The 14,148-nt window shown below is 42.0% G+C and overlaps 1 protein-coding gene across 1 annotated transcript in view; it reads left to right on the top strand.

Annotated features, from left to right (window-relative positions):
- The window catches only part of AP3M2 (adaptor related protein complex 3 subunit mu 2), a 26,777-nt gene extending 12,955 nt beyond the window's left edge, over positions 1-13,822 (top strand). The window contains exons 3-9 of the mRNA XM_073622319.1: positions 2,728-2,899; positions 5,321-5,458; positions 7,960-8,045; positions 10,062-10,195; positions 10,702-10,909; positions 10,996-11,140; positions 12,922-13,822. Of these exons, the coding sequence (XP_073478420.1) occupies positions 2,728-2,899; positions 5,321-5,458; positions 7,960-8,045; positions 10,062-10,195; positions 10,702-10,909; positions 10,996-11,140; positions 12,922-13,022 (984 nt within the window). The 3' untranslated portion in view covers positions 13,023-13,822. The remainder of the gene's footprint in view (positions 1-2,727; positions 2,900-5,320; positions 5,459-7,959; positions 8,046-10,061; positions 10,196-10,701; positions 10,910-10,995; positions 11,141-12,921) is intronic.
- The last annotated feature ends 326 nt before the right edge of the window (positions 13,823-14,148 follow it).

Raw genomic sequence — 14,148 nt, forward strand, 5'->3', positions numbered from 1 at the left:
AAACACAGCCACTGTACCCATAAATTGCCACCACTGTGCCCATCAAACGCAGCCACTGTACCCATCAAACACAGCCGCCCACTGTACCCATAAATTGCCACCACTGTGCCCATTAAACGCTGCCACTGTACCATCAAACGCAGCCACTGTACCCATCAATTGCAGCCACTGTGCCCATCAAACGCAGCCACTGTACCATCAAACGCAGCCACTGTACCCATAAATTGCCACCACTGTGCCCATCAAACGCAGCCACTGTACCATCAAAGGCAGCCACTGTACCCATAAATTGCCACCACTGTGCCCATTAAACACAGCCACTGTACCCATAAATTGCCACCACTGTGCCCATCAAACGCAGCCACTGTACCATCAAACACAGCCGCCCACTGTACCCATAAATTGCCACCACTGTGCCCATTAAACGCAGGCACTGTACCATCAAACGCAGCCACTGTACCATCAAACGCAGCGACTGTACCCATCAATTGCAGCCACTGTGCCCATCAAACGCAGTTTTGAACATGTTTACGTCTTCCATACTTTGAAGTAAAGTTCTTTGATTATTCCTTATTCTGGCAATATATATCACCATAGCAATAAGTGGATTGTTCTTGATGATTGTTCCACTTTTACCACGTTTAACTGTAATTTGCTTTTATATATATATATATATAAAGCCCTATGTGCTTTTATATGTGTCTTATCTATATATAATGCACTCTTTAAATGTGCTTTAAAATGCATGGTTTTCCATTTTATGAACAAGAAAATAATGACGTTATGCTGTTGGGCTGGTATAATAATGCTATGGGGCTGGTATGACATTTTTTCCAGGGCTGGTTTTCATTCCCAGTCCGGCCCTGGTCAAGCATGGTGGTGGGAGTCTCATGGTCTGGGGCTGCATGAGTGCTGCTGGCACTGGAGAGCTAAAGTTCATTGAGGGAACCATGAATGCCAACATGTACTGTGACATACTGAAGAAGAGCATGATCCCCCTCCCTTCAGAAACTGGGTCGCAGGGCAGTATTCCAACATGATGACGACCCCAAACACACCTCCAAGATGACCACTGCCTTGCTAAAGAAGCTGAGGGTAAAGGTGATGGACTGGCCAAGCATGTCTCCACACCTAAATCTAATTGAGTATCTGTGGGACATCCTCAAATGGAAGGTGGAGGAGCACAAGGTCTCTAACATCCACCAGCTCCATGATGTAATCATGGAGGAGTGGAAGAGGAATCCAGTGGTGACCTATGAAGCTCTGGTGAACTCCATGCCCAAGAGGGTTAAGCCAGTGTTGAAAAATAATGGTAGCCACACAAAATATTGACACTTTGGGCCCAATTTGGACATTTTCACTTAGGCCTCTTTCACATGGACGATCCGTATGTCCGTTTTTCATCCTTCCGTTTTCGGATGAAAAACGGACATACATTCATCCCTATGGAGCGTCGGATGTCAGCGGTGACATGTCCGCTGACATCCGACCCCGCTCCGATCCGAAAAGTGTAACGGAGGAAAAACCTACTTTTCCATCCGTTTTCGGATCGGATCGGGTGACGACGGACACTACGGTCCGTCGTCATCCAATCCCCCCCATAGGGGAGAGCGGCGCTCTGACAGGTCCGTCGCTGCACAGTGTGCAGCGATGCACCTGTCATCTTCCTGCTCAGCGGGGATCGGCGGAGCGATCCCCGCTGAGCCAGCGGATGTTCACGGGGCGGATCATCACTGATCCGCCCCGTGAGAAAGAGGCCTTAGGGATGTACTCACTTTTGTTGCCAGTGGTTTGGAAATTAATGGCTGTGTGTTGAGTTATTTTAGGGGACAGCACATTTACACTGTTATACAAGCTGTACACTCACTACTTTACATTGTAGCAAAGTGTAATTTCTTCAGTGCTGCCACATGAAAAGATAAAATATTTACAAAAATTTGAGGGGTGTACTCACTTTTTGGAGATACTGTATAAATATAGTGCCATAAATGTACACAGTGCTTTACAATTGCAGTATATTGTACATTACAACATACAGTATATTGTACATTATTATACAGGATTTATATAGCCCCAACAGTTTGTGCGGTGCTTTACAACGTTCTTGAACACCATACAGTTACAATACAATTCAATGCAGGAGGAATCGGATGGCCCTGCTTGTTAGAGTTTACACATCAGTCCCACCCCTCAAGGAGCTTACAATCTATGGTCCCAAACTCACATTCATACACATACTAGGGCCAATGTAGACAGCAGCCGACTAACCAACCAGCATGTTTTTAGAGTGTGGGAGGAAACACATGCAATCTCCAGGCAGGTAGTATCGTGGTTGGGTTCCAACTGGCACATGTTTTATGAAAGTTAAACTTCTCCCTTGTGTAGACATTCAAAAGATTGACATTGCTACTGATCATGACTATCTTGGATGTGTTTTCAGCAGCCACAGCAGAAACGGTTTTTACTGGAAATGAGAAGCAAGAAATGACTCTGTAGTATTCTCCTTTGCTCCTTTCCTTTGCTTCCTCTGTGTTGCTCATAACATTTACTATCTTCTAGAATGTCCACTACTGATTGGTTGCCACATGTCAACATTTGGAATAAACATACCCATAAGAAAGCAAATGTTTATAGCATTTGAATTGTCTGGTCATCTAACTTCCTCTCCCCCCCCCCCCCCCCCCCCTTCCTTTTTTTTTTTTTTTTTTTTTTTTTTTTTTTTTTTAGGATTATTTTGGTTCATGCTCAGAAATTGTCATCAAGGAGAATGTTGTAGTTGTCTATGAAGTTCTTGAGGAGATGTTGGATAATGGATTCCCTCTTGCCACTGAATCAAATATATTGAAGGAGCTTATTAAACCTCCCACTATACTCCGCAGTGTGGTGAACACAATTACAGGTACCAGGCTTTGTCTTGTATTATTTAAGCAGCTGTGCTCCAAATGATTGCTATGTTTTAGTGGATTTTTTTTTTTTTTTTTACCCCATCAGATCCTTACTGTTGTCTGTGACCTGATGGGAACATATCTTAAGCTGCTACACAATGATTATGATAATATGCAAAACATTACAATATGAGCATCAGTGGCAAGACTAGAGTTCTCCCTTTTATAATCTTTTATGCAAATTAACTAACATACATACATACATACATACACAAAACTACAAACTAAGGTTTGCAACCAAGTATTTATGACTTGTCAATCTAATGTAAGAATAATAATGATGATTCCAATACCACTTAACCGCTTGCCGACTGTCTCACGCAGATATGCTGCGGTAGAATGGGCATGGCTGGGCAAAACCCTGTACGGGTACGTCGTCCCCTTTAAGAGCCTCTGGAGGGCGCGCACGTGCTCACTGCACAGCAGGGGACCCGATGGGCGCGATCGCCACTGGCCATGCGCGATCGCGTGCATGAGAACCAGCATGGGGATGTGTGTGTGTGTGTGTGTGTGTAAACACAAATCCCTGTTCTGTCAGGGGAGCGGAGACCTATCGTTTGTTACTACTAAGTAGGAAAAACGATATGTCTCCTCCCCCAGTCAGTCCTATCCCCATACAATTAGAACACATACATGGAACACACATTTTAACCCCTTGCTTGCCCCCTAGTGTTAACCCCTTCACCTACCAGTGACATTTACACAGTAGTCAGTGCATTTTTATAGCACTGATCGCTGTATAAATGTCAGTGGTACCAAAAGTGTCCGATCTGTCCGCCGCAATGTCGCAGTACCGCTAAAAATCGCAGATCGCCGCCATTACTAGTAAAAAAAAAATAATAATAAAAATGCCATAAATCATTCCCATAGTTTGCAGACGCTATAACTTTTGCGCAAACCAATCATTATACACTTCTTGCGATTTTTTTTTTTTTTTTTTTTTTTTTTTTTATTTATTTTTAACCACAAATATGTAGAAGATTATATATATATATATATATATATATATATATATATATATATATATAATTTCAAAATTGTCGCCTTTTTTTTTTTTTTTTGTTTATAGCGCAAGAAATAAAAACTGTAGAGGTGATCAAATACCACCAAAAGAAAGCTCTATTTGTTTGGGTACAGCATTGCATGACCACGCAGTTGTCAGTTAAAGCGACGCAGTGCCGAATTGTAAAAAGTGCTCTGGTCAGGAAGGGGATAAAATCTTCCTGGGCTGATGTGGTTAAAGACCTCTTTTTACAACATGGAGAAAAGACAAGTGCCCACACTGCCCAGAGGAACCTTTCAGTTAATGGTTTTTCTCTTACAGTATATGCACTTGATAATGACATATGCAATCTTGTTGGCCGTTTGGGGAACACACAGCAACCCTAAAGTGTGACTTTAAACACCACCTTGATGTTCCAAAGCAATAGAAGACTTATTCTGTGAGATCAAGAGCAAAATGTAACTAAACACATATTATCTAATCAAAATTAATGTTTTACTGATTCAACTGTTACCTCCAATCTGGTTGCTATGTTACTGTGCTGGGTACATCATTGCCCTTTAAACTCAATTTTAGAATTGAATCCTATAACACATGGTAACTTTGTATACAAGGTCGGATCTATCCTATCTGATCTGGGGATGAAGTAAAAATAAGTCAGAGGGCATAATGTCAACGTTGTGTGTGTCACTGACAGTCTATCACGTAGTGTGATAGAGATGCAGGGAATCGGTATTCCCTGTTCCCTCGGTGTGCTTCTATATATTAGGTGGTATTAGCAGTCCCCCTTTACATCATAGTGACCCTTACAGGGATTGTCACCATCAGAGTGCCTATTTACATGATCTGGCCTCATCAGCGTGCCCCCTTACATTCAACTGCCCCATCCAAGTATCCCTTTACATCAAATATTCACTCTAACATCCATTTTCTCAATCAGAATGCACCCTTACGTCAAATGTCCCAATCGGTGTTTCTTTTTACATCAAATATCCCCATCAAAGTGCCTTCTTACATAAACTATCCCCATCAGTGTCCCCATTAAAGGTTACCATCCGAGTGCTGCCTTACATCAATTGTCACCATTGGAGTGCCCCTTACATCAATTATATTGGCTCATGGATCACTGGATACACTCTCTCCAAAACCTGGGGGGGGCTCACAACTAAAATCTGGGGGCACAGCCCACCCCAGCAACCCACTAGATCTGGGCTTGTTCGCATAGGTAAATTCTTTTCAGTTTACCCAAAAAAAATTGAAAGTGAATTATTATAAGCTGACATTTATGCTGCTTAAAGTATAATGAGAAACCTGTAGTTGGGAATAGTGGAATTATATTAATGATTTTTTTGTTTTTGTGTTTTGGATGCAGGTAGCTCGAATGTGGGTGACCAGCTCCCAACAGGCCAACTCTCAGTAGTGCCATGGAGGAGAACAGGAGTCAAGTATACTAACAATGAGGCTTACTTTGATGTCATAGAAGAGATTGATGCCATCATTGACAAATCAGGTCACTGGTTAATATATACAATTACTTATCAATGATCTAATAATGTTACAGTGGCCATAAACGTTCTAAAAGCAAGTGAAGTAGACAAGCATGGCATAGAAATCAATACATCTAAAAAAAAAAAAAAAAAAAAAAGATTTTAATAGCATGCACCAGATAACCATTATCTATTACAAGGACTGCATAAAGTTGTAAAATGGAAATCACAACATCTGAGATAGAGAAAAGATCACTGTGGCTGCCAGGATCCTAACCAGATGGTCACATTGCTTGACATTAGCTGTTCTAGGTGAAAACATGCCCTTCTGTGGCCTTCTCAAACGATAGAAGCAAGTGCACAACATTGAAGCTGTCCCTTAAATTCTGCATTACCTACTGGACATGTACCACCATCTGATAATGTATGTGTTTTAGTGGTAGCAGGTATGCATACTTGTGGCGACCACTGTCTCTTATATAGCTTACATCATTCACTCGGGAAGCTCTTACAATAAATCTGCCTCAACCTCATAAAATATAAAATAATGCCATGTTTACACAGCAGACCTCACAAGTTGGCACATTTATTTTAACATCCACCCTCCTCTGCCTCCAGAGGTACCTGAAAAACCTGGATTTGAGAGTATGGGGAGAAAATTCAGACCACCTTCCACCCCCACCAGGTCTGCGGTGCTCCTGGGGGGAAAGGTGGTTATGCAAATACTGACTTTAGCGGCTCCACTGTCACCCTGATATGTGAGAGGATGAGAATAAAGCAATCAATGTGATCTCACTGTGCCTCTTGTACACCTACAGTCTTAGTTTAGGTTTACTTTCAAATGGTTTAAAAAAAAAAAAAAATCTAAAGTTAGAAAAACTAAAAGATTATAAAGTGGTAGGTTTTTAATGCTACGTTTTAACACAGGAGGGTGATTAACTAAAGGAGTACATTTTCCACTTGGCCAGGTAAACCTTTGATCACTTTTTGTATGTCCAATCATGTGCAAAGGACTATATATAAATAATAATAAATAAAAAAAAAAAAGAGAATTTCCTTTTATGTATGCTTGGATGATTGAAGTAAATACACCTTAACTTAGCTAGATGAAAAATCTGTTGCTCAAGGTTAAAGTGTTACTAAACCCACAACAGTAAAAATCGGTCTGTATATGCAGTAAAGCATGCTTGTTATACTCGCTGTGGGGCCTAAGGGGTTATTCCTCTGCATTGTGTAAAAAGGTTGTTTGTTCCTGTCTTCTCTGATCCTCCCCTCCTTCCACTGTCCCCTAAGAATTTCCTAATAACAGAGTCTATGGAGTCAGGCTGCACATTCTCAATTTGGTGTGTATTGCTAGAGGTTTTTTTTCTTGGGAGGGTGCATGTGATCAGCACAGGGCCAATCAGCACTGTCCAGACAGAGATCAGGGGTCTTGCAGTCTCATAGGACAGTCGGAAAACTCCTCCTACAAGCTTTAAACCAGTGCTTGGTTGGACACTGATAGAAGTTACAAGACTCTAACTGTTGGGTAAAAAGGTATTTAGTAGTTTATATTTAGTAAAATAATTGCATTTCCACGTTCTGTGTACTGTGGGAGATCAGATATAGTGAATGCAGGGTCCTGGGTTTAGTAACACTTTAAGTGCACATGGATGCATAAAGGGGGTACTTGATCTTTAAAATCCTACCAAGCACCCCAAAGTATAGTTCTTTGGCAGGAGTAATGCGTTGCCAGTTGGAGACCTCTTGATTCATTATATTTTGTTAAAAGGAAACCTGACTGAAGGAAATAAATAGGCTGCCATGCTTAAATCTCATCAGAAAATGGTACTTGCTGTAATGCTTATCCAATGACTTCAATGCTTTTTGAGTTATTGGTCCAGTACAATGACTCCAGGGACAACCACGAACCAGTTTTTTGCAGAAGAGGTCAGCAGCAGATTCCCTTTTTGATCCTCTAAAAAAAAAAAAAAAAAAAAATGGCATATACAGTACATAAAAAGTTGTTTGTTGCTTGCAAAGTCAGCTGTCAGAATACCTGAATAGTGACTGCATGTCATTGGCTGCAGTTGCTGTTCTGCCAAGAATTTCCACCCAGTTCTTTTGATTTTCAGATCAAAGTTTGTCAAGCTAGGTGGTACAAACAAAGTCACCCATGGCTCGAATTTTGGTTGTTTCAGCAGGTATCAGCCCAAAATTGAACTGTGTGTGGCCAGCATTACAATCACCACACGTTACCAGGTTGGGGATTCTGGGAATTGTCCCAGGTGCCTGTAGAAAAGGTGGTGGAGTTTTGCCACAAAATTTGCAAAGTGCATTTCTGGTTAAGGTTGAGTTGCATCTATTCAAGGTATGGATAGATTAGTAGTTGGTGCCAGTTTCTTACTGGCATTTCAGTGAAATTTTGGCAAGTGACCTTGAATTTAACGAACACTCAATTAGGGGCAATACAAGTCATTTGTCTACAGTTCTTCAATGAGTATATAATTTCTAAGCCATACTAATTATGCTTTCTGTATTACAGGCTGCACAGTAACTGCTGAGATCCAGGGTGTGATCGATGCTTGTGTAAAACTGAGTGGGATGCCTGATCTAACCCTCTCTTTCATGGTATGTCAGAAGTACTAAATAGTTGTCTGATAGAAAATGTCATTTGCCAATTTCTCATCTCAATACTAGATCCAAGGCAGTCACATCCATCACAGTGAAGAAAAAGGAGCAAAGCAATGAAGCCGACAATAATGCAGTAAATACATAAATGTTAAATAAAAAAAAAAAGAACAGTAATACACTCCCAAACACTTGGGAAGAAGGGCAAGAATGAGCAGTCAGCCTAAATCAGTTTCTATATATCCCTCATCCCTACTGTGGCCAGCAACTGGAAATGCTGTTGTGATAAAACAGGCCAGTCCCTACAGTTCTGTGCAGCAAATGGGAAGTAGAAAGTCTAGAATCGGCAATCCGACTCCACCCACTCATGAACATGAAGAGGTACCTTACGGAATCATGGGACGTTTTTCGGGAAATGCTCTTTTCTTTCTCCTGAACTCTACTTGGTACCACCCAGATGAAAAAGGGCATTTAGTAAATAATTTATCATATCCGCAACCATAAAGCCCTAACAGAATAAATAGATTATCCAACAAGCAGACTTGGGTAGTCCCCAGAGGTCAGACAGATGAAAGGACAAACTTTCCCCATCCCTTTTAAAACTGGTTGAAAATGCATCAGGCAAAGAAACCAGAAGTTGCACAGTAAAAGACCCACCCACAGCACATGTGTGGAGCTCTGTGAAGTTGCACAGTTCATGGTTCTGGAAGCCAACCAACCCACACCACATGTGAGGCGCTCTGTAAAGTTGTTCAGTCCAGAGTTTAGGAAACAAACCTACCCATAGCACATGTGAGGAGCTCTGTGAAATTGCCCAGTCCAGAATTTAGGAAACCAATCCATCCACAGAACATGTGAGGAGCTCTGTGAAGTTGCACAATCCAGGGTTCTGGAAGCCATCCAACCCACAATACATGTGAGGAGCTCTGTAAAGTTGCTCAGTCCAGAATTTAGGAAAAAAACCTACCCATAGCACATGTGAGGAGCTCTGTGAAGTTGTACAGTCCAGAGTTTAGGAAGCAGACCCATCCACAGCACGTGCAATTAGCTCTAAGAAATTGCTCAGTCCAGAATTTTAGAAACTGACTCTCCCACAGCACATGTGAGCACATGTGAGGAGCAGGGGCGTAACTAGAAATAGCAGGGCCCCATAGCAAAATGTTGTATGGGGGCCCCCCTGCAAACAGCCCCCCCCCCCCCCCCACAGCTGCCCTAGTGTCAATGCAGCGTGACCTGTGCCACATACAGCGTGACCTGTGCCACATACAGCGTGACCTGTGCCCAATACAGCCTGGTCTACCTGTGCCCCATACAGCCCCACCTATGCAGAGGAAGAGGCAAGCCACCCAGATCAGCAGAGAGCAGGATTGCCCGCTGTAATAGCTTTCATTTGAATTTCCCGTCTTCCCGGGGCTCATCGTCACATAGCCCCACCTCTTGGCCCGACGCCTTTGATGACGTCACATGTCTTGCATTGGATCGGCGTTCTGTCTATCAAAGGCACCGGTCCAAAAGGTGGAGCTATGTGACGTGAGCCCCGGGAACACTGGAAGTTCTAATGAAAGCTCTTACATCGGGCAATTCAGCTCTCTGCTGATACGGACAGCTCGCCTCTTCCTTTCCTCTCTCTTCCCCTGGCTGGGAGACTGTGCCGGCGGTGCTCTTATCCTCACTGGGCCCCACTCGGCTGCGGGCCCCATAGCGCCCGCATGGGTCGCTATGGTGGTAGTTACGCCCCTGGTGAGGAGCTCTGTGAAGTCTGGGTGCAGTGGATTGCATTCACAATTCGCCTGATTTCATATATCTGGAATTACCCTTTAGTACTAATCTCAAATTACTTCTCTCATTTAGTACTAATGCCATTTAAATTTTTTCCTGTCAATGCAAATGCGTTTAAATAGTGCTTTACAGATGAACAATACAGTGTAACAAATGACAGCAAGTGCCTTTACAATATTACAGGAAAATTAACTGATGTTATAAATTACATAATGATATGCATTTCTCATTAACCAGAATCCTCGTCTCCTGGATGATGTCAGTTTCCACCCCTGTGTACGTTTTAAGAGATGGGAATCTGAGCGAATTCTCTCTTTCATCCCGCCAGATGGCAACTTCCGCCTGCTGTCCTACCACGTCAGTGCTCAGAAGTAAGAAAGGGAACATTGGAATCTGACTGGGGTGTAAGGGACCACTATACCAAAGACTGCAGCACATTTCTTAAGACATCATAAATAATTTGTGAGGTCGTACAAGACATAAGTTCAGTTAGAATGAAAGTTCACTTTCTTTTTAATTCTTTCTATATAAATTTTGACAGCATTAAATAGGTGAAAGAGAAGGGACTGTTGAGTTCATGCTGCCTTAACACAATGAATGTTAAGGAATTAAAAAAACAAACACAGGTAATTGTAATGCACTAGGTTGCCAAGTTGTGAGTGGGCCCTTGCTGAAAACGCAGTATTATATTTGTCCAGTAGATGGCGTTATAGGTCACCTTATTGAATTGTATTGTGGAGTACACTGTGTAGAGGCTGCTAAGTGTATTTGCCATTGTCACTTAGCCATGATGCATTAGCTATTCCGTATGAATGAATTACCACCAGAGACATTGCAGTTGAATGCAGATTGGTAGCTGATTAGTTCTATCTTACAGCTTGGTGGCGATTCCAGTCTATGTAAAGCATGCAATCAGTTTTCGGGAAGGCACCAGTTCTGGGCGATTTGAAGTGACGCTGGGACCTAAGCAGAGCATGGGCAAAACTGTGGAGGGGGTGACTCTTACTGGACAGATGCCAAAGGGGGTCCTGAATATGACACTCACCTCATCTCAGGGGACGTATGTCTTCGATCCAGTGACCAAGGTGTGTTTCCAGTGCAATATGAATACTACTGCAAAATGTAGCAGCATACACTAAAACTCCTCACACTTTATTATCCCCGTCCACAGTTGTTGTCATGGGATGTGGGGAAAATTAATCCTCAAAAACTACCAAGTTTAAAGGGAACCATGATTCTCCAAGCTGGATGCTCCAAGCCGGATGAAAATCCAACGCTGAACCTTAATCTCAAGATCCAGCAGCTGGCAATCTCAGGTATGCTCTGTACTATATTACATCTAGAGATAGCTGGCTTTATTAGTAGTAATGATCACAGAGGTGAAACGCCAAAGGTTGATTTATAAAAGTTTTACAAAGCCATTCTCCCATTGAAACTGCATGTATATTTTGTTCTGTGGGAATGGGGAAAAAAATAAACAAAACAAAAAAAACATTGTGAGCAGGCTATATACTATGCTGTTCAAAAGTAAATCATTTATTTAAAATGGAAAATACTGCATTTGGCCACTAGATGGACCTAAAACATCATATTCATTTCCTATAATGCTTGGCTCCATCTAGTCACCAAATTTGGTATTTTCCATTCTAAACCAATGATTTACATTCGAACAACAAAGGAGATAGATGTAAATAGACAATCCCCCCCCCATTTGTGCAGAACAAATATGCATGCACTTTCACTGGATAAATGGCTATATGAACTCATCATAAATCAACCCCTTTGTGTCAGATCCTATAATAAGTCTTCAGAGTCTCCACAAAGAATCCTAACTGCCAAAGTGCAGTCCAAAATGAAAAACACAAATCAGCACAATGAACATAACTTCCAGTTAGTAGGGTATGTCCCTTCTGTTTGGTGAAACCCTCCTCCATTCATGTCTCCCATCCCTGCCACCACAATCTTCCAGTGCAGGGAGGTTAATAGAACTGTGGGAGCTGTCACAGGCTCTCATCGGATGTTCAACTATGCCCGCCCTTTTGACCCAGCTGCTCCATTCATAGAAGCTGTACTACAGGATAAACATAATCTATGAATGGAGGGGGTGGGCCTTGCAATCATCCACCCATCTTTCATTCATAATTGCCCCATGATCTCATGAGACATGTAATGACAGTCCAGTACTTGCTTGTTTGAATAGCCTGTCCATTAAAGCGTATGGGTGAGCATGGGCAGAGATAGGTCAGTCAGGTGCACAGACCAGATCCACTCCCTACATGCAGTTCTGACATAAGAACATTAGCTCTGCTAAACCTGAACTACAGGTGAGCTGTAACAAAATGGGATGTAAAACCGGAAGTCAACCACTCCCTTTTATGCCACATATCTGAATAAGCCCTTTCATTTAAAGATGAGAGGCACATATTTCTGCTACCGCAGCCATGGCTTATTAAAGTAGGCTCAAGCCTACCTCACAGTTAGTATGTACACAGGATCATTTCCACAGCCCTCTGAAACTACCATCCCACCTGACTAATATATAATATATATATCTCTATCCTGGGGTCCGCTGTCCCACCAGTGGAGCCAGTGGGTGCAACAGAGGGAGATCAGCAAATGGACGTTTACTGGTCTCCCTCTCAGAGGGAGACCAGTGAACGTCCATTTGCGGATCTCCCCTCTGGTAAATAAAGAGGTGGTGTGTATTATGCTGCTGTGGTGGCAGAAGAAGCTAATGAAGCAGTCTTTGCCACACATGTTGCATATCGCCATGAATGTTGGCGAGAGAGAGAGCAATATTTCTAGGACTATCAGTCACTGTTCACTTTAAACTGAGACTGTAAGGGCCCTTAAAGCGATACCTATGGACCATTTTGGACAATATAAATGACATCTTGCAGAAAATGTACAAAAAAAAGCAATGAGGGTAGCAATAACAATACTAAATATAAACCTAATGTCCTTGCCATATACCAGTGGTAGGTGACCTGTGGTTTTCTTTCTGCTAGCAAGGCATGATGGGACTCGTAGTTCCATCCAGGTTGATGCCAAGCTGTTATGTTATCTGATTTTAATGCTGTGTTTTAACACCCTGCAGGTCTGAAGGTGAACAGGCTGGACATGTACGGTGAGAAGTACAAACCCTTCAAAGGAATCAAATACATGACCAAGGCTGGAAAGTTCCAAGTCAGAACATAAGGGGGTGCTGCTATCCAAGGAATATCCCCTAATGCCTGTGAAGTGTGCAGCCATCTCTGGTGCTCATGCCACTTTGCTCCCATGTAAATAAGCAGAGTATGTGGAGGGTGTGACCTGCTGTGTGTGTTTCTAGATAACAAGTACTGTAGAGGCAATGTCATGTTGCATGGCAGGCTAGTCTTGTATGGAGACAACGTGTGTATGGGATATATTGTGTAAGTATAGAGTCATTAGGGACCAGACACTATCAGGTTTTATGTAAAACGTAATGTAAAAACTTGTTAATTACCACTTAGAAAATGAGGAAGTTCTGAAACCTTGCCTGTAGCCTGCTTCCCCTGCTGGAAAGTCTGTATACTGCACGTGTGTGTGCAAGTGAGTGAGTGGCCCATTGTTCTCCAGTGTATGACTACTGTAAGTTATAGAAAACTGTCAAGTGCATGCTGGGTAATACTATAGCAAAGAAAACAACATACTCTGTTTTATTGTATGCTATGACTACCGAAGCGGCATATTGATGGTTTGATCTAATCTGCAGCAACCAGAAATTCTGGTAGCTTTATACCTAATTTGCTTCTTTGAGTAGTTTTAAAGGGTTAGTTCACTTTATAATAATATTTGTAATGTGGGCAAAGAGCCCCAGTAGGTTAGAAATGTTAGTGTACTTGAGAGAAATTCAGCTTCCTGAAAAAAACATTGCAAACAGAGAAATCAATGCTTCTACCCATATAACATACAAATAATAGAGCTTACGGGTGCTTGAGCCACAGTCGTTTAGCTGAGTAGATAATCCAAAAAGACGATCCGCACACCAGCTGTTGCTCTTTAAAAAAATCTTCATATTTATTCAAAAACTAAAGTACACAGATAAGATCAGTTGATGCATTTCAGCCTACAAGGCCTTAGTCATAACAGTTATGACTAAGGCCTTGTAGACTGAAACGCATCAACTGATCCTATCTGCATTTGTGTACTGTGGTTTTTGAATAAATATGAAGATTTTTTTTTTTTTTTTAAGGGCAACAACTGGTGTGCGGATCGTTTTTCTGGATTATCTCCTGGAAAAAATATACCTGAAGGCCAAAATTGATTTCCTCAAAGTTTAGCCTAAAAAAAAAAAAAATAG

The sequence above is a fragment of the Aquarana catesbeiana genome, linkage group LG03, assembly GCF_042186555.1.
Source record: "Aquarana catesbeiana isolate 2022-GZ linkage group LG03, ASM4218655v1, whole genome shotgun sequence".
NCBI lineage: Eukaryota > Metazoa > Chordata > Amphibia > Anura > Ranidae > Aquarana > Aquarana catesbeiana.